At 41.3% G+C, this 20675-nt stretch overlaps 1 protein-coding gene and 1 long non-coding RNA gene across 7 annotated transcripts in view; one reads left to right on the top strand and one right to left on the bottom strand.

Annotated features, from left to right (window-relative positions):
• The first annotated feature begins 361 nt into the window (after positions 1-361).
• Positions 362-18478, top strand: LOC125700201 (uncharacterized). Of its 2 annotated transcripts, none has more exons than XR_007379811.1 (4): positions 362-452; positions 1683-1952; positions 13008-13074; positions 14249-18478. It is a non-coding gene; the product is annotated as an uncharacterized LOC125700201 (long non-coding RNA). The 2 variants fall into 2 exon arrangements; XR_007379812.1 differs by having other exon boundaries at positions 13008-13079.
• Positions 3222-20675, bottom strand: part of TRPC7 (transient receptor potential cation channel subfamily C member 7) — a 99955-nt gene continuing 82501 nt past the window's right edge. For 3 of the 5 annotated variants that reach the window (XM_048960602.1, XM_048960601.1, XM_048960603.1), the window contains 7 exons: positions 19083-19347; positions 13773-13968; positions 10198-10419; positions 8685-8765; positions 6754-6807; positions 5147-5222; positions 3222-4433 (listed from right to left, as the gene is read on the bottom strand). In XM_048960602.1, the coding sequence (XP_048816559.1) occupies positions 4291-4433; positions 5147-5222; positions 6754-6807; positions 8685-8765; positions 10198-10419; positions 13773-13968; positions 19083-19347 (1037 nt within the window). In that variant the 3' untranslated portion in view covers positions 3222-4290. The remainder of the gene's footprint in view (positions 4434-5146; positions 5223-6753; positions 6808-8684; positions 8766-10197; positions 10420-13772; positions 13969-19082; positions 19348-20675) is intronic. The other 2 variants (XM_048960605.1, XM_048960604.1) reach the window with 2 other exon arrangements.

The following is a 20675-nucleotide window of genomic DNA, read 5'->3' as shown; positions in this document are numbered from 1 at the left end:
TGTTTCTAAATGGAGGCACACAGCAAGCTTTGTTGGAGGATGAATGCACTTTTGTTTCTTTTGTCTGGGAATCAGCATGTGGGTTTAATCCCTATTCTGTTTTTATATTAGAAAAAAATGTATCTTTTCACAAAATCAGTTTTTAAACTTGGTGGAAGTAAAGTAATGCTTACCATCCAGTAAAATGGAACTGAAAGGGAGAGCACAGCAGCTGTCACACACGGGTGGAGGTTTCCTTTGGGGATTTGTTTCTCTGTTTTCAGATGTAATATGCTATGAAGTCTGTGTGCCGTCTTCTTTGATGTACTAAAGGGTGACATTCATCCTCTGGAAGATCTCAACCTTCAGCCTTTTGCTTCCTCAGTATGTGTGGACCAATTGCCCAGAGTGAGGACCAGTGGTTACAGCAGGGAAATTCATTTTAGCACCAGATCCCTCATCCCTCCTGCTGGGTAAGTCCTAATTAAATCCTTGCATCAATATAATTAATCGTTAATATGAGAATTACATATTAGTCTGCATTATAATCAATACTGCTTAAATATTAACAAGCTTGCTAGCTATTCACTAACCTTTTAAGCCCTTCCAAATCCTATTTATCACACTGCATGTTTGTGTTAAATCTCTCTCAAGTGACCATAAGTGAGTATGCTTTTACTTGCTGTTAAATGCACTGCAAGCTCTCCATCCAGTTCAGCTATTTGGCTGCTTTGGCTATTATCTCCCTTTCTGTTTGCACTGATTTAACTGTAGTGAAGACATCTCAGTAGCAATACGAAGCCTGCCTGTGGTGCAGTGATGGGCTGTCCTCTGCTATGTCCTCAGTGTCTCCTTTATGTAGTTAGGCCAGCTTCTTTGGCTCTCTGGAAGTGCCAGAAACCCCCTGGCATCTCCTTTGGTTCAGTATTTGCATCTCTGGTCTACAGGGACTGCTGGCTGAAAGCTCTGCAGTTCACCTGTTAAATGCATGCTAATGCTTTCTGCTGCTGTCTCCTTTCTGTTAGCATGCACTGATGCAAGGAAGGAAACCACCATCTGAACACTGGGGCAGTCAGCACATCAGTGCTGGCAGGTTGATGGCTTTGTTCCCAGTTTGTCCAACTTCCACTTTGATTGGTCTGCTGGGTTTGCAGCATTAAGCAGATTTGGAGGATGCTCACTGGTGAGCCCTAACATATTTCCCATAAAATATCTTAACCATTTATACAGTTTGGCCAAAGTTATATCCCTTTGCACTGTGAATTTGTTCAAGAAATAGAACCCCCATATTTCAAGCCAGCCTGCCACTGATAATGGGGGATGGCATAGGGGGCTGCACACCCCAGACCTTGTCCTTTCTGGGTCCCAGCTGCTCTGATATTTCCTCTCTAAAATCCCTGACTTCTCTCAGGGATCATTTAGTGAGGTTCTTAACTTTAATTTCTTGTAAACAGAGTTTGGAGAATAAACCATGCAATGAATTTAACATCATTTCTGCTCCTAGCACTTGAATACATAGCATGCAGCTTTCTTGCTGGTATTCCTGGGACCGAATGAGAAAAGTGCTTTGGAGAAGTGGGATTTTGCTTGTCATGAATATTAATACAAAGAACCTCAGTGCCTGGATAGTTCATGGAATGTAAATGCTTAAAAGGGGAAGAAGCAGAGTTTTCAAACTGCATTTTTCTCTGTACTTCTTTCAGTCTCCTTTTGAAGTTCTAGAAAACGTGATGCTCTTTCATAGCAAATTCCTGCATGCAGAGCAGGTCTGTGCTGCTCTGCTCACCCCCACCATTCTCAGGGCAGCTGATGGGACGTAGCTGTGCCCAACATCACTCTACAGAGCTCCTCATGCTGCGTTGCCATTCCTGCTGACCACAGCATGCACAGATGCGATACTCAGCACCAGGAGAACACTTCCTTCTGCATCACAGGACCTTAGGAGCATTGCATTGCATCTAAATATGCAAAATGTAAGTGTATCATTGCATTTCCACTTACCTTTCTTGTCTAACTCAATAAGTAGTACAATGAGAAATGGAAATTATGGTTAATGTGACTTCCTTAGCATTAACGAATTCTACTTGCGTTCCTAGGAGATGTTAAAACATTGAATGGGAAGGGTGAAGCAATTCCTGGATCAAGAGCCAGCCGTAGAGTTGTAATGAGACAAATCTTTCAGACAGGGCTTTTTATCGAAGTTGAAATGAGTTTTATACAGTGGTTGGTAGGGAAATATAGCAGTATTGCCATGAAAGATATTCCATCTTCTCATGGAGAAAGCAGAATAGTTTAAATCAGCACCATTTTCCAATTTAAGCAGAGGAAAACAGGCCAAAGAGACAAGTGGGCTACCATTCCCACAAACACGACATGTAGTGACCATCTTGTGCCAGCATTTGGTGCTCTGTGATAGATGTTGTCTGCTAAGTGGTTCATCATAACACTACTCTGCAAGAACCATCATGCAAAAGTAGCAATTTCCCACATTAGTTTTAGAAACGTGTTAATACTGATAGTATTTCAAATGAAGCACCAGTGATTAGGAGACACATTTACAGGTTGTTGTCAGAAATTCCCATTCTCTAAGTTCATTCCCTTGAGATATACTTGAAGTTTTGCCTTTTGACTCTGTCAAATTTCAGAAGTTTTATGGCAAAATTCCTTCTTTGGATGGTTTCACTGTTAACACAGCAGAAAAGCAACAAAATATTCAGGATATCCAAAAGATCAGGCAAGTATTTCACTGAGTGTACAACAAAATAGTATGAGGTAATTTTATTATTTTTTCCTGGTCTTAGGTAAAAATATGACAGTATACAAGATAATCTTATTAAAGGTAAAAATACAGTATTTTGCTTTTTCTCTAAACAGATCTACGTACAGTACACTTTTTTATTTTGTCTTTTTTTTTTTCCTCAACGTTTTTTGTACAAATATAACTATGATTCTATTAGGCTATCTGTGTTCTCATCTGGCACTTAAGAACTGATCACGGGTCACCTTCTGCTTCTGCTTGTTTTTCTCAGCTGATACCTAAAGGCGATGGTTATCTCTCATAGGTGTACCTTGTGAACAAACAGTACAGTTCAGCGGTTCCCAACTTGTAAGGTGTGCTTTAAATATTGAAATCATGTAGCTAAATGTAGAAACCCAAGCAATCCAAGTCTTCAGTTGCTTTCCATCAACTCGTTGCTTACCCTTTGTAAAAATGCACTCTAAGTGTTTGTATTACAACCTTGGAACTGGTTTTAATTCCTTCCAGGACCTCCTGAAGAGCCAAACACAACTCAGAACAATCATCTCTTCAACAATTCATTCTTCTTTTTATTTCTTATTTGTCACCATGTCCTCATTGGAAATGAAGCCTTTTCCTACGGTTTCAAAGATTTGAAGCTCCTGGGGTATGTTTTTCATAGTTTACCTCATGCTATGGCTTGCTGTTTGAACTCTGGAACCCAAAAGCAGAGCAGCAGAGTTGAGTTGCTGTCATCCATTAGTGCTGTTCCTTGTCCTGAACACATAAGCACAAAATATGTTACTTCTGCTGTGGATTTTCACTGAATATTTCTGTACGCTGTTGTTGTAGCTGGGATCATCTATGGACAAAAGAGAGGCTTGGTATATGTTTGAAGGGACCATAGCTGTTAGTGGGTTGGCTAAAACAGCTGGAAAAGGCAGAAAGGAGTTTTTGGCTTGGAATCCCTTTATTAGGTTCCAGCAAAGGGATGAAGGACCTTTTACCCAACAAGTTTTGTTCATGGTTCCAACTCTCTCATCCAATCTGAAAAGTATCTGACAACTGGCCTTTCAGCAGACAATTTCTCATATGCTTTTCATTAACCACCATGCTGTTCAAAGTTACCTCTGTGGATGCCCATGTAAACATAAAAGGAGAGTACACACCCAAGGACAGGATTCTTTTAAATTCTCAAGGAATATGCTTGGCATGTTTTTCCTTCAGCCTTCACCAACTCCTGGTCAACAGAGTTAAGGTAAATGAGCACAGTTCACTGCAGACAGGTGGATGAAGATCTGGCTTTTTTGCCTTTAAAAGGTGCGTTCCCTACAGTTCATTTGTTTCTGATATTGAAGGGCGTATGCTTTTACCAGTAAGTTATTTTGTGTCATAAAAGATTTAACTGGAAATTCACCAAACACAGGAGTAATGCAAAGTGCTCCAACTGACACTGCCAATTCGTAGAAGATGAGTGCCTGGTCCCCATTTTTTGCGCTGTTTTTGTCCTCTTAAGATGCTGGTTGAGACTGAATAATGTTTAGAACACCAGTTGCTTTCCTCCGTGCTCACCCTCAAATGTCCTTATTTAAGTTCTTCCCGAATTTGTCACTCAGTTGCTGTATAAGTCTTGCCAGCTCACCAGTAGCCTGGGACTTCTCCTCCAGGAGTTCATATCGGAGACTAGAAATATCTTGCTTAATCTCTTTAAGTTCTCCTAAAGGGAGCAATATACTGTTGTTAGCAATATTAAAGGAATCACACCTATGGTTTTAAGAGAGAAGAAATTATCTATTTACTTGAGCTTGGTCATGGGCGTTTGTGGCACTTTCTATGATGTTACTGCTTTTATGCATTTAATATTTGGCTTATAGGAAATTACCTGTACTTGCAGTAGAGGGACCAACAACAATAACAACTGTGTATGGAAAATTCATCTTTCTTCTTGTTTGCTCTCCATGTATAGACCTTTGCCTACATGGGACGTTGGCAGGATAGCAGGGAAAAGATATTACAGGGAATGTCTTTTCCATCTGCTTACAAATACTACAAGATATCAAGGCAGCGTATATCCTTATTCAGTTCCAGCAATGTCCTTGTGGTGGGCATGGGCAGTACAGTCAATAACTACTTTACTTAGGCCCCAAGACAAGGCTAAGTATGGGTAATGCCCTGGGTTTTGCAAAGGAAGGACATATAGAGCTATGAGGCAAAGCAGGACGCTGTACAGGCAGACTCTATGATCCATGTTTTCTGCTAAGGAACATTTCAGAGCAGCAAGGTGGCTCTGAGTCAGCATCATTTTCCTACATGTGAGCCTGAGGCATGCTTCCTCTCCACCAAGGGTGTTCTCTAAGCTCAACCCTTTTACTTGAGATATCAATAGCAGTAACACGCTCTAATTTGTGGCAATAATAAAAATCCACTTGCCTTCATTGACTTCATCATTTTCTCGGTCCACCTGAGCCTTCAGCACGTAGCGCTTAATCAGGCGTTTCATTATTTTCTGAAAAGAGAACAGAGACACTCAACGTGAGTTTATCCACACCTCCTCAATTCTCGACTTACTCTGAAAAATTCAAGCACCTGATTTCTCTGTGGATGAAGCCTGGCTTCAGAGGAGGCAAAGGGATTTTTATCATTGACTTCTCATTTATTTTCTAATCTATCTTGTGAGCTTCGCATTGAAGTAGTTGATTGATTGCCATTCCATAATAAGCCCACATTTTGTTTGTGGCATGCATCTGAGTGCAGAGTATGTCCCACAAACATAATGAAAACATAGATGATCCAACAGCAATTTAAGAAGTGGGACTCAAACCATTTCTTGAACAAGCTGCTGTTTAACGTATCTATAAAACAAACTTTACTGGAAGAAATAAGTTGTTAATGATGGTAACAAACTCACTCATGATGATGAATTGAATATCTAACCCAAAGTTAAACAGAAATACTTGCTTTGGAACTTGGGGTTGAGGAGAGAGAACAGACTTAGAACAGAGAAAGAGAAAACAAAAATGGAGAATGAGACAATTTGGAGAGAAATGGTGCATGTTATGGGACATACATAGGGTAAAAACAGCATCATGTAGATTTATAAAATGGGGGATGACTTAGTAAGGAACAGCATATATGGGAACAGTAAGAGGTGATGATGGATGCGAGCTTGCAATGTGATATTTTTTCAAAAACACATTATTTATGTAGCAGGAAAGTAACTGTCATTTTCAGGCTGCCCAGTGGCTTACAGCAGAAGGCCTACATCATTGCCAGCTCTTTGCTACAGAAAAGATGCTCATCAGTGGGGAAAAAAGCATTTGAACTGTGAGAAATGTAAAAAGTGCTGCTCTATCAGAGATAACTATCAGGAGTCCAAACTAATATGCCTAAATTTGCTTATTGGATGTTTATATCAGTTCTTGAGCATGCAATGCTTGATGGCCGTAGCTCAGTCTCAGGGGAGGAGCTAAGGCAGGACATGCTGTCTCGCTTGGGAGCAGCTTCTTAAAACAGGAAAATAGAAAAGCCTTATGCTGTTTGGACTACTTCTAGAATGAGGTCAAAGGGCTCGCTTTGAGACAAAAGAGTGACACATTCAGTGAATAGTTTTGTGCCCTCAGGGCTTTCTGCATCCTCTGCAAACAGAGGAGAGCTCGATGAACATCCAAGAGAGGATATGCAAATGCCTTTTCTTGAGCAGATGGCCACTATTAAGGGAAAACCTCTCAGCGTGAGCTCACCTATTCGCAAAGCAATCACCTCTGCTTTGAACATCACTTAAAATCACTGGTAAGACTGTGAAACTCGAATTAAGGAATCGATACACTTGCTCTTTTTTTCTTTTTTCTCCCCAGAAGCCAACTATGAGTTATAACGGTAGGAAATGCACGTGCGATCAAAGAAGGATCCACTCATTTATATAAAGGTCATGTAGCCATGGAATGTGGGATTTAAAGACTCTGTCCTTGTCTCAAAGAGGCATCTGGCTAACCGGGTGGGTCAGTTAAGGCAACAGAGGTGAGGCACAGCGCACGTACGGTGTGTTGAAGATGGCCAAGGTAGTAGAATCCAGAGGGAGGTAGGGTTGGCACCTGGGAAAACATAAATGAAGTAATGTTTGGGGAAAGTAGGGAAATCCTAGATCCAAGATATATGATTTTTGTTGTTTGTTTGTTTCAGAACAGATGACAGGAAATTTAGAATAAAACAAGGAATCAACATAAACAAGGAATATCATTACTATCTGGAAAAATATGGTAACATCTATCTACTCCACTTCCAATGCAGCTGGTATTTTTGAAGGCCACTACTCAAATACAGTCCTCTATTAACTGCTGCACACGAAAGCCAAAAGCCTAAAGGTGCCCACCTGATCCATCGAGAACAGAATGCAGTCAGATTTGTCTACAGAAACTAAATTAAAAACATGGCCATCCCTAACATGAGGCTACTTAGTCACCTAGTAGATGTTTCAGCCAGTAGGTTTAGGAAAGTTATTTGTTTTTGCTCCATATTGCTTTTCTCCTTCTCTCCAGCACTGTTCCTTACAGCTTCAATAAATGGAATAGCTTCTCAGCAAAACAATCCTGTTTATTACAGGGAAGTGACAAATAAAGCTTCCAGACAGCATTGTGATAATGAAGGCCAAACTTGAAACAGTTTAAATACAATTGGTCTCAATCCCAGACGTTACCCATTGGGCAGTACATGAGCTCCAGAGTGAGCCATCACGTGCGCTCATCTCTTGCAGCTATTTTATCACACCAAACATCAAATAAATACATTCCTGAGCTTCTAAAATTACCAACCAGTCCTTCTAATTTCCCTGACAAATCCTTTCCTGACTTTTATAGAGGAAGGTGCTGCTGACAGCATGACAGACTGCCAGTGCTAGGAGTAGAGACAAACACATGAACTTAACACAGCATTTTAGCAGTGCTCCATTCAAAGCCTCATCTGAAGAGGGTTTGATGAGGACATTCTTTTACTCAGACTAGTTTACCCCCACATCATGGCAGCTATTTATCCTATTTCTCAAGCTACTTGAGGTTTAGTTCTGCACATCTCTTGGTATCCCTCGAGAGCACCATACTACAAAGTGCAGGTCTACTTCACTTGATAAGCCTCACTAAAGGAAACATGCAGAGAAGCCACTACTTCAAACATCTTCCCAGCTGCAGAAGAAAATTTGCTGTACAGACTATCAAAGCGTTTGTTCTTTTTTTTATATTTAGATAATGAAGATTATTGCACCTTTCTTGCGTTATTTGACAATTTCTTCCTACAGCAACTGGCACTTTCTAAGATCATTTGAAGGCAAGTCCAGTAGGAGCAAAATCAAGTGAAAACAACAAGCATTCATGCCTGCCTTTCTTTGAAAACTCAACTTATTTTCACAGCTGTTTTTGGCTTTCTCAACCCTAGAAATAAGGGCTTAATTTACCACAAACATTAGGAGATCTCATTTAGAAGTTATAGCAGCATCTTTCTGCTACCTGTGGGTCTGAACGTACAGGAAAATGTCAGAAATGCCAAAGTGCTGCTTTGAGAAGGACAATCATCTCTCTTCCCTTCAATCTTGATGGTGTCACATCAGCTAACTGTGTTTTTGGACCATACCACATTGCAGTGTAGGACAAGTTAGTGACAGAGAAAGCACGTGCAAATGGCAATGGAAAGGCTGGAGGGGTGGCATGGTGTCGTGACAATGAAACGCTGCCAGTGCGAGACTAGGAGATTAAAGCTTGAATGACGGTCCTGCTATGAAGCTTAATACCCATGAGAGGAATTAATTAGCGTTAATTAACACCACGTCTATTACCATGGATGATACGCCGCATTTGCCTCTGAGCGCTGTGACCGCACTAAGCCACAGCTCAGCACATCACAGGATGGCACCAACTGGACCCAAGCAATACAGCCCAGCAGAGCAGTACACCAGCACACCTCTGCCCCGCTCTGTGATTACCTGGTATCTTGTGGGCTTGTTATAAGCATTCTTCACTGAAAAGTTTTCTGAATGCAGACTGCCAGACTGAAAACGAACCTTCTGTAACGATAAAACGTGGAGATGTATTAAGCCAGTGATAGCTTCTCTCATGCGAATTGACCCCAAACTTAAGGGAGCTTTATAAATCCGGTAGGAAATGATTAAATGTGTGGGTGTAATAAAAGTCAGTGCATTCTGTTCTAACAAGGTTCCAAAAGAAGGAAAAGAATTGAAAAACAAAAACTCCTGGGAAAAAGGATTTTAAGTTGTCAAGGCACAAACAGTACTCTCAGACCAGTTCTGGTTAAGGAGGTGCTAAGAGAAGTGAAATGCATTCATCTTAGATTGGTGATTACCAATGGAGGGCACAGTTTTTAAAAAATAAATAGGTTTGTAGAGAACAAGTCAATGCAGCTATAAAAAATTGAGATGGAATTGATTTTCAGCAGTTCTTTGAAAACAGTAGTACAATTTGCTACTTTTTTATCTGAACCCTTTTTAAAAATACAACAGTATTTATTTTTTTTTTTTTTATCAGATGACAACAAAGCTATTGCTTTTCCCAACTAGAATCTTCCAAAAGTCTTTTCAGAAGACCAACATTCATTACAGATTTATGTGACACTCATATCCACCTATGAACTTTTTGGTCCAAATGCTAAAGAAATAAAGAAGTACTCAAAGGAATTAATTACATATTATAGACTCAAAGGAGCTAATACACACACAGACCCTTACAACTGCATGCAAGTGTACAGGGAAGTCCCTATTTAAGGGCTTTTTATTCCCAACTGCCTCACTGATCTTGAGAAATAATTATATTATTAATTAGGATGCTGGTAATGGCTAGAAGACAGATGCTTGCTTTTGACAGGGAACACAACCCCAGTGCTACCAAAGCACATTTCTACTTCAGGTGGCCAAAGAAGAGATGGAAGAGGCAGGATCTGCCCATCAGTGCTACTCATTACTAGGCAGAAGTAAGTGAGGGGTTGCTAATTGCAGCTGTAGGCATTTAGGAAGTGTTATTAGTAACTGCTTGGAAACTTGTTCCCAAACCTGGAATGGCAGTAAACATGGTGGTTAACGTAATGGCACTAAAATTAATTGGGAAATCACTTAAAGGCAAGAGCATGTTTTGAAGAGGCATGAAAGCCTGCTGGGCAGATTAGGAGCCAGATAAGATGGGATATTATTTGTGCTTCTGCCCTTGCCCTTTGACTTTGTCTATTAGGCTCTGGGAAACCCCATTATAGAAGTGCCTCCTTTTATAAGAGTTGCTCTGTCACAGGTGTACTGACAGTGCTCAGTACAATGAGGCTGCAAGTCTGGGAGGACCCTCTAGGTGCTGATATAAGACAAGTAACAATGCTGAGCAAAAGACTGCACTGTCCCTGATCAACCTGCAAACGATGCAACCCCCAGCAGAAGGTCCTTGCAGCCACGGATCTATCACTCTACACAGAAGGCAAAAAGCAAAGATGCAACATACCCGTTGTTTGGAGTTCAGCATTCCCATCTCAAGATCATTTTCACAGTTTTTGGCCTTAGATTTGCAGAGTTTTATGAGGCACATTTTTATTCTCAGTATGAGATAATAAAATGATTTAGGGCTTGGCACTAGATTAAAGGGAGCAGGTAAAGTCCTTCCTTCATCAAAGTAGGATAGCCAGAGCTTGGCACGTGCAAACTTCCACTCCACATCTGCATCCTCCTTGGAAAGGGAAGAGAAAATAACACCCAAATGCATAATTAGCACAAAGAAAGGAATTCAGCTATCATGAGAACAAACATAAAGGCAGGAGTTAACAAGAATCAGCTAAAAGAACACCTGAAAGTAATGTTATCTTCTTAGGTTTCTCTGTCATCTCAAAAAAAAGGAAAAAACAAACAAAGAAATGAATAAACAGAGAGTGCAAATCCTCCAAATACCAGACTGAACGTCACCTATTTCTGCTTGACAGAAAAATTTTACAAACTGCTTATTAAGAAGTTGGGAACAGGGGAACCGTTTTTGCCTTCTAAGCCAGGCAAATGCCATGAGCCAGAAAGGTCAGCGTAAGATGGGATACAAATAAGTTCACATTTCTCTCCAGCAAAGGCTGCAGAAACGCAGCACAGTGTCACAAAGAGGCATTTTGGAGGAGAGGTGGGAGCACAGAAGGCTGGAGCAGAGCTGTGCTGCAACGAGGGAGATAATGAAGAGCAAATCGTTTCAGAGTGGCATTTTTTACCCTGTTTCTTTGTCTCATTTGAACACGGGAGCACAGCTGCAGCCAGCTTTATAGCAGTGGCCAGTAACTAGGTTTGTTGAAGGTGTTTTGCACACTAGTGTGGTTCCTTTAAGTCAAACATTACTTTTTTCATTAGACAGCAAAGGGCTTGTCTTTCAGTAACAACCCAGTGCTGGTGCTTTGCTGGTAAGTTATCTGTATTAAAACATGCATATAGTCATGGAAAGGAGAAGTTACAAATACAACAGTGATTCCCTCTGATTAACTGCAGTGCTAATTGCCAGGTAACTGTTATCACTGCACTGGCCAGGAATCACCCATAGAGGAGGCTAGATCACCGATTTCTTCTATCATCAGATTACTTCCTGGTCAATCCTGATTGCATTCACCACAATAATATTCCCAGATCAATGCACCTTATTTCTCCTACCATTCACCACCTGTCACTTAAGCAGCTGTAGGAAAAAAAAACCCAACTCACTGCCTGTGAATCTCCTTTATGAAGCATCAGGATGGGCCAGGGTCACTTCCAAACTCAAGGGCAAGGTTAAGGCTAGCACACCCTTTAAGGATCTGCTTGGCATTTACAGAGGATGATGGTCAGATCCATCCATCAGGCAAAGAAACAGAGCAATACAGTTGCTATACAGCTGTTGTCTTGCAGTTTATATGGAGGGCAGCAGCACAGATAGAAACATGGTCTGCTGGTTCCTTATACTCACGTACATCCATGTTCTGCTGAAATCAGTAACCTCTGATTAATTCCTACCTCAAAAACCATGTCAAAAACTAGCACACCACAACTGAGCTTAATTCTGTTGCAGCTGCAGTGATACTTCTGCCAACAGAGCAACATTCACTGCTGTTGCTCAGCCTTCTCATTGTTTGGGGTTGAACCTCACAAAAGCCTAGATCTGAATTATGGTAGAAATAATTTGTTAACATTTTTAAGGCTTTTCTGCTAAATAGCTAAGGAGCTAATGATGGAAGTGTTTCTGGCTGGCAGAAGGACTTTTTTTTCCTTCCATAAATAGAAAGTGGTCAGGAAGCATTAATACTTGAGGGATAAACAGAAGAAAACCAGAAGTAGCTGAAAAGAGATGTTCAATGGAAAGCACGAGAATACTATTTTGTAAACTGGCTAACGGAAAAGCATTTTCCCATTGACTGCAATGGAATTTAATTCCTAAGTAATTACCATCCTCTGTCATTATGGACATTGCTGTTGTCAGATAAACAGAAAGGACTTTCTATTCAGTCAGTAGGATGACTTTGTCTTTCCTTAATCTCTCTGTCGCTGAGGATTTAGAGGAATTAGTGTGAGATTTACTAGATTTCTCCCAGTTCTCTGGATGGAATAGCTCACATTTGTTTCTCTTGCTGGTAGTTATAAATATTCTTTAACAAAGTTCTGAAAAGTTCCGGGCAGCCAAGAAGGATGTTCAAGGCTTTTCCAGGTAACTATTCATCATGGAATCTTGAATATAGAGCAGAAAACTAACATAGGCCACCTATTGAGACATTTATTGATGTTTTTCTTCTGCAAACTCACAAGAAAATCTCTACTTACTACAATAAACTAGAAATGCATTAAGAATCTGATACTCCTTCAGAAACAGATCTCGTTGCAGTAGAAACTGCTTTTTGTTTCTACTGTGTTCTCAACTGGTTTGGGGGTTGGAACTCAGGGACCTTTAAGATCCTTTCCAAACCAAGCCATTCTATGATTCAAAGTGATTAGAAAACTTTGGGAAAATACCTTCTGCACACAAGAAAGCTTCCAGGGCAGAGAGCACATGTAAGGTCCCTCTGACATTTAGACTCAGTTGCAGCACACATGAGATAGAGCTCTGTTTGCACTACAGTACATGGAGGAATCAGACATTACAGTCAGAAAATAATTTCAGCTGTGGCCTTTTGCAGTGTCAGGTTCTGAGGGAAGATTAGAGCGAATAATTAATACAAATCCAGCCACAGAAACTTGACATTTAGCAAATCAGAAGAAAGAGGTGAATCAGCATTAACACTGTCCAAATATTAATCCTTTCTTTTTCTTCTTTTATGTTAGCAGGGAGTTGTTTTTGTCCAAAGCACTCAGCAAACCCAGCCTGCTTCTACCAGTGCTACTGAACAAAGTTGGGTAAACCCTGTAAACGCCTTTCTGCAGATACTGATTCATGTTCTGAGATGGTTGTATTCATATCCTTTATATGCTGGTGGTGGAGGGTTTTGTTTGTTTGTTTGGTGTTTTTTTTTGTTTGTTTGTTTTGTTTGTTTGTTTGTTTGTTTGTTTGCTCATGCCATTATGATCTGTGGGCCCAGGGGTGCCTCAAAATAAAACAAAAAATATATACCAAGATTTCATACCTGGTAATTGGAAAATAAGGAATTTTTATACGTGTATCTATGAGCTTCAGCACTAAATAGGCCTGCATGTTTAGCCAATAGAAAACAGGGAAAGAAACAGGTGAAATAGTGCTTGATTTCTCGTAAGGAAACAACATAGCTAAGGTGGATAAATTATTGCAACCAATGTAGGCAGTAAAAACTACTACAAGCTGCTTTCATTAAATACACGCAAAGGAAATAGAGATTGCTCACAGATGGTCATTAAAGACAAGGAAGTTGAAGTTTTTATAGAAATGATTCATCGTTAATTATTAATTCAGCCCTAATTTGGGACTGATATGGCCTTGACTCTCTGTAAGAATTGTTTTTCAGTAGTGCTCCAATTTTGCATACGGAATAAACAACAACTTCCTTGTTCTTTTAACATTTTCATTATCGATAACAATTACGCATACTGTGTTCATAACCCAGTTTCTTATCTTACCTCAATTTCCTGATAAGAGTTGTTTATCATGGCTATTAGCATATTAAGCAGCACCACCACCATGGTCACGTTGTATACTCCATAGAGTACATATCCAATATTCTCAATGAATTTATGATCGTACTTCAGCACCACGGATATCACTTCAGATAAGCCAAATATTGACCAGAATAAGGTTTTAAAACTTTCTTCTACCCTAAAAATAAAGAAAATGGTCGCTTTATAGAGTTGGTAGCAAATCAGCCAGAACAAATGCTTAATAACAAAAGTGGCAACCCACCAATATAAATATGATGCCTTGGCACAGTAATTACAAGCAGTTATCCATCACCCTGGGAGATGCCAGATTAAATGTCCTGATCTAATAAAGAAATAATACTTCTATGAATACTATAAAGTGGCAGCGACCCCGTATTAGCTCCATCTGCTCTTCTCAGGTGTGTTATTTGTCATTTGGCTTTTCTGTCCCTATTAAGGACTCCTCCATGGGCCACTTGCAGTTTGGAACCTTTCGTAAGGGACTCAGAAGTTCTTACTTCACCACCTATTCCTCATCCGGAGAAGACAAACAGAGATTACCTGGGAGAAGGAAGAGGGAACTTATCTTGACTGCCTTGTAAGGGATTTCCAGGGCAGAAGAAAAGCATCATTTTCTGCACAAAAGGAATCTGTGAGAAGTTGTGACTTGTGGCATGAGTGTAACCAGTGCACCATGCAAATGAAGTCATCCCATGGTCTGATTTTCTTCCAGACAGAAATGAAGGAAGGAGGAGGACGAGGAAGAATGTTGGTATGTTTTGTAAGAACTTGGCTTAGTTTCCAAGTTGAAAGCAAATAATGCCTTTACTTGCATCCCAGGAGGTAAATGCCCTCTAAGAAAACAAAGCCATTAATTATTTTCAGGATCTTTTAATTATTTTTATTAGGGTGACTAATCCAGCCAGATCTGTTTGTGAAAACAGATTATAGACACAAACTATGAACATGACCTAGGGAAGCCACAGCAAACTGGCTCTTATCTCCCATCACAACTCCTGGCATCCCCTCCTCCATTTGCACATCATAGTAAGACTGCAGTAAATATTCAGGATCATTCTCATCCAGCATAACCGCACTGACTTGTAGGAGATGATCCTGAGTGGTGTTCCAAATAGGTGTCACACATCAGTTGAAATGTGGCTTTCTATTCAGCCTTCATTTTACTCAGATAAATTATTGCTTGCACCTCCTCGCTGTTTTGCAATGAGGCTGGGATATTACACAGAGATTTACCTGTGGGACGAGCTATGACTGCTGCAAAAAAGCACCACCTCTTTTCTACTTGAAGGGTATTTCCTCTCCTCACTCTGCTCTCGTCTCCTCCCATCACACGCAGCAAAGGACAGCTGACATTAATGTGTCAGATATCCTTCACTTTTATGTTAGAAATCTGCTTAGCTCCTATTCTATTAGACATTGTATTTCTAGTTAAAGAACTTGTACAACACCAAAAACCACTGGCTTTGAAACCTGTCATCAGTCACTTATCAAACTAATAAAAACCGTAACCACCAGCCTGGATCCCAGCTGCACCCTGCTATTAACCTCCCTTTTTTAATTTGGAAAGGTTCCCTTAGTTTTCCACCCTGCCAGTGGTTTTTAACACAACATGTCAATTCCGCTCCTTTTCTGCAGTTTAAGCATTAACCTTTGTTCTGGAGAGGTGTCAGGTTCTCCTTGAAAAGTAAATTACTGGCTGGCCCTGGCCACCCCGAGAAGCTGAGGGCTCCAGCACAGCCATCGTGCTCCTCTGCAAATGTCCAAAGTCCTTAATCCTAGCATCAAGTGGAAGAAGAATGGGTATGGGAGCAGGAGGGTGGCAGGAGAACTGGCATCCCAACACAACGCTCAACAATGCCTACAGACAGACACAGCACTCTCACTTGTGGAGGAAATGATTCTGAAGGGACCTGGTACTAGATCATCCACCTTCTGACGAGGATGCATCAGAGAAACACAGAATGGCTTACGTTGGCGGAGACCTTAAAGATCCAAGCCCCCAGCCATGGGCAGGGTTGCAAACCAACAGCTCTCCAGCCTGGGGAATGGGGAATCCACAGCTTTTCTGGGCAGCCTGTACCAAACTTGGATGGTTCCTCCCCTCTCACTACTGCCAATTCGCAAAAGATTTGGCACAGGTCACAGGGAACATATTCTTTTCTTTTTGAAAGTGTCTCACTAAAACACGAGATGAGGACAGTTGGAGCAAACTTTCTGAAATTTCCAAGACGTTGATGTGTCTCGTCAGCATCAACTATGCTGTTTGCCCCCCTCCTGCAAAGACACAGAGTGCTTTATCCTTCCCAAAGGTAAACAAATGAGCGAAGAGATCAAGAGCCCTGTCCATCTTAACCACTCCGGAGAGCAGGGGGAGCTGGCAGGGACAAATTGAGTGGTGCTGCTTGCTGGCATGGGTATGCTGTGCTCTCCTCAGTGCAGAAGGGCCAGCAATTGTAGCGGGAACAGAAAGAATTTTGCTTCAATAGGCAGTCTTGATGAAGTTAAACAAAGATTTTGCATTAAGGAAGAAAACAGACCACAGGCAATCATCTAGTTTCAGACTTTCCTTGCTTCTCTAAGCAGCTGTGTGCTGTTCATCAAGAAAGATCACAGCGAGGACATGATTTCATGTCAGTCTTGCATCCTCCCCTTTAAGAAAGCTTAAGGCATCCTTTCAGACTGAGTTATTTCCTTAAATTGATTGGTAGAGCTTTAACATTGCCAGAAAAGCAATGCAGTCAATATAATCCACAAAAATATCATATTTTGACAGAGCAAAATAAGAAGAAAAAAGCCTCCAAGCCTTTAAGTAACATTGGCACTGAGCAGTGAGTCACAGTTCCCCTTGGGGAGAAGCAGACAGAAACCCTCATGCTGCAGCCTTCAGCCTGATTTGCGATGCAAAAAGGAAGACGAACACAATCAGTCTTGCCTCCATTTCAATTTTGTTTGCATAGCATGTTCATAATTACGGGCTGTTTGGAGAGCTGTGTTCTGTACACAGCATACAATAAACACATAAACAGTGCTGGGGTCGGCCACAAGAGTCCTGAAAGCTGTCAACTTTTCAGCACTGAAGAACTGAAAAAGAAAAATTTGGAAGTATACCACAGTTAGCTAAATAATCTCAGTGTTTAACAGCGTGAGGAAAAGCACGCTGCATTTTCATTTCCTTTGCATCAAGAGCATTAAAACTGAAGAACTGACAGAAACTGCATGATAACATGGTTCAGAGGCCACCGGGGTGCTGTGTGCCTGCTCTGCAGAAAGCAAAATGAAGGGGATTCCAAAAGTGCAAGCTACACCAGCATTCATGGATTATTATTAGATGTAAGCATTCAATTCCCTCTCAATGATACCTGGACAAATATTCATTTTTTTTCTCTTCCTACGCACTGTCCTGGGGAGCTGTGGTTGTTTGAAATCCAATGTTATTTCCATGAGCAGCTCCTTGTCTGTGAGGGTATCACTGGGGATATCCACTGCGATGTTCAGAGGGAGCTGTCAATTCAGTGCCCTTTGGAACCGGCCAGTCTGATTAACGTGCAAATCCAGCAGGTTTTTTCTTCCGTCACAATTAGCCAAGAGATATCCAACTCAGGTTCCATAGTAAAACAGCCACTGTTTTGAGCAGGAAATTTAATTTCTGTAAAATTTCACGCATTGGAATTTGCGACGTCTGCTATGAGGTGCATTCAGAGAAGTCAGTGAAATCACAAAATGATTACGAGTTCAGCAAAGTGAGCATTTCTCTTCGCCTCGGCAAATTCTGACAACATATTGAGACTTCCCCCCTTGTCACAAATAAGTGAATGGCAGCAGGAAAGCACCATGCTCAGGACGGTTCACAGGCTGCTCAAGAAAAGCAAACAGGGAAATGTCGTGAGGGTTAGCCCCTCTGCCAATGTACCATTCCTAGCTTGCCAAAACTGCGTGGGACTGCAGGTTTCTGGTTTGTTGAATAAGACATCTGAGAAGGATTTTGAGGATGAATGTTAATTTACACTCTTTGTTTCGTGCGATGAAGGGCTCATTTTCACTCATCATCCTTTAACGCTTCTGCATGTTTATATAATCAGAGGAAATCAGGCTTATTTTAAGTCTTTTCCAAACTATTAGAAGGAAAATTCATTTTCATGGAAAATTTGCTTTGTAACTCCATGAAGTCCCTCCAGGATCAGCGATCACAAGGCTGACATTAAGGAGGACAAGCAGTGCCTTTTGACAGGACTCTCCTCAGCTCAGACAGCCCTCAGGCACTCAAGCAATCTTTCCTCTGGTGAGCAGTCACCATTCCAGGCAATGTTTGCTCGTTATTTCCATCAAAAGACCCAGAGATCCACTTGTGCTGTGTGTGTTAATTAGACAGTTATCACTTTTGCATCAGAGACTGGAATCTGTAAGGGTGCTCTGATGACTGCCTGGAGGACACCACAACTGCTGCAGTCAGGGACAGCATCGACTCAACTTCACACTAACTCTTGTGCTTCAAGGACATCTCTTCCAACAGGAACCAAGTCACATCCCACACTCAATTTTCTTCTCTCTTACTACCAAGCACAGATAAATGTAATTGCATCTGCCCTCATAAATCCTTCCATTAATGTGTGTCCTGAGTTACAGAAAGGTTCAGAAGGCACGTTAGGTTCAATCAGAGAAGTTAAACGTTGTGGGAAAATGTATGTGTTGCACAAGAGAGCAGTGTAGTAAGACTGGCTCCTGTCTTTGGAAGGACACAGCCACTCACAGAGCAGAAATGATGCCAATAAGGTCGTTTCCCTTAGGGGAGCTACGAGCTGAGGCTAGCTGTATGACACATTAGAGAAATGACACATCCAACGACAGCTGCTGTCTGCTCCTCATCTCAGGCTTTACAAGTGTGGTGAGACTGCCTTGATGTCAGATCACAGCAGGGGGAAAGCATCACACCGAGCTTTCTTCTTCCCTCACAGGTGGGTGTGTGGGATGGAAAGCCCCCACTGTGGGAAGCCCAGCAAGAAGTAGGGAGGGAGCAGCTAAGAGGAAGGGAGGTTTAGATTTGGTGGAATCACAGGAAGAATAGAGAACACAAAGGTACGCTGCAGAGATGGACTTTTGTTTGCATATGGAATCACCCACTGTGCAGACACCTCTCTGCTTTTAGCCAAGCACCCGACTAACAGCTGAAGAATTTTCAGCAGCATCCCAGCTACCTGGACAGAGTTAGCAGCAGCAATAAACCAGAATGAACAGAGCCCTACAAGAGCAGCCCTTTTTTCCTTAAGTACTCACGTTGTAAATGCAGGGTTGTATTTTGCACCAAGGTAGTAAGAGTAAAGGTTGAACATTCCAATCATGAAGGCCAGGAACACCATGATGAAGATGACCATGAACTTGAAGATATCCTTCACAGTCCTTCCCAAAGAGATCTGCAGGGGCCCGAAGCTTTCGTTGGCTGGAAGAATGTAAGCAATGCGGGAGAAGCTGAGTACCACAGCTATTGCATACAGTCCTTCTGAAATGATCTGAGGATCCGAGGGAAGCCACTTGTTCCTGGCTAAAACAATACATGGACATTAGACATTAGTAATGAAAAGTGGCAGGTGGATGTTATGATGATAAATGATTCCTTTCTAGGGCTTCATCTTGATTCTGGTCAGGAGTTAAGGGAAAAAAAGGGCTTGGAACAACTGGTCACTGAAAGTCTTCAGCATTCTTTACAAGGATGGGCAAGAAATAGTTTCATTTTTGACATGGAAATGATGAGAAATGAGCGAGTCACTGAGATTTACCAGTCACACAACAGATAAAAGACTTAAAAAAAGGTTTGGGAGTTTTGATTTCCTATTGCAGCATCAACTGTGCTGTCCTTTTTCCAGCTGATGCCCCTGAGACTGAAAACCAAAATCACAACAGAGCAGATATAACTGGCTATAACTCTAGCTGGATACATGGCACTATGTCAGTACATGGAAGGGAAACAACAGGGAGGCTGAGATCTCTCTCTCCGTAACTTTAGACAAGGAAGCTTGAATTTGTTCAGATAAAGCAGGTACAGTCACTAAACGTATCATTGTTGTGTTATCTTTAAATTGAAACCAACTTTGGCAACATAGCCACTCTAACATTTCTACTTTAAAAAATGTCTTTTTGATATCAGTTACGCATTGTTTGTTTACTAAAAATTGATCATTTATATTAATGTAGCTTGTAAGTGTCACTGCATCAGTGAGCTTCTTGATGAAAGCATTGACTCAGAGCCAAAACAAGTGACATCTCTAAGGACACAGCAGTAAACTTCAGCATTATTTCCAGCAATTTGTACCAAGGGAAAGCAGCAGATGAAAGAATTCACAGGATCTGCTTGTGACATTCTGTTCTGGACCCTTTACGCTTCTATATCATGAATTCACTTTATATGGGTCACCAGCAAACCAGAGAGAGCAAAACCACAGCATGAGTTCCTCTTTCTTGTTGGAGCAGTGGGAGGGAGGCTTATCTTTAGAGAGGCAAGCAGGAGGCTGAGCATATCCATGGCTGTGGTCTCAGGGCACGTTTCCCTGGTGCCACATGGTGTAAGTCTACTGTGAATGAAGACTGCCAGCCCAGATCTGCCCCTCTGGTCCAAGCTCATTGCTAGAACATTGCCTTGCAAGCCTAGTGAGCAAAGGGTGCTCCACTCTGCTCACACCCACAGACCTTGCAGCCTTCCATAAGCAAAGTCCCCATAGATTTTATCTAAGGTTATATCTCAAGCTTACAGAGGCACACAACAAGTCCAGCCACTATATGGGAGTGTAAAGCTGTTTGTGAATATCAAAGAAAAAACATCAGAAATAATGTTAACCAAAGCTGTGCTATTGCTTGCATTTCCAAACGTTAGCA

Source organism: Lagopus muta, chromosome 14 (genome assembly GCF_023343835.1).
Source record: "Lagopus muta isolate bLagMut1 chromosome 14, bLagMut1 primary, whole genome shotgun sequence".
Lineage (NCBI taxonomy): Eukaryota > Metazoa > Chordata > Aves > Galliformes > Phasianidae > Lagopus > Lagopus muta.
The sequence above is the reverse complement of the archived record's forward strand: the minus strand, read 5'-3'. Positions and strand labels throughout refer to the sequence as shown.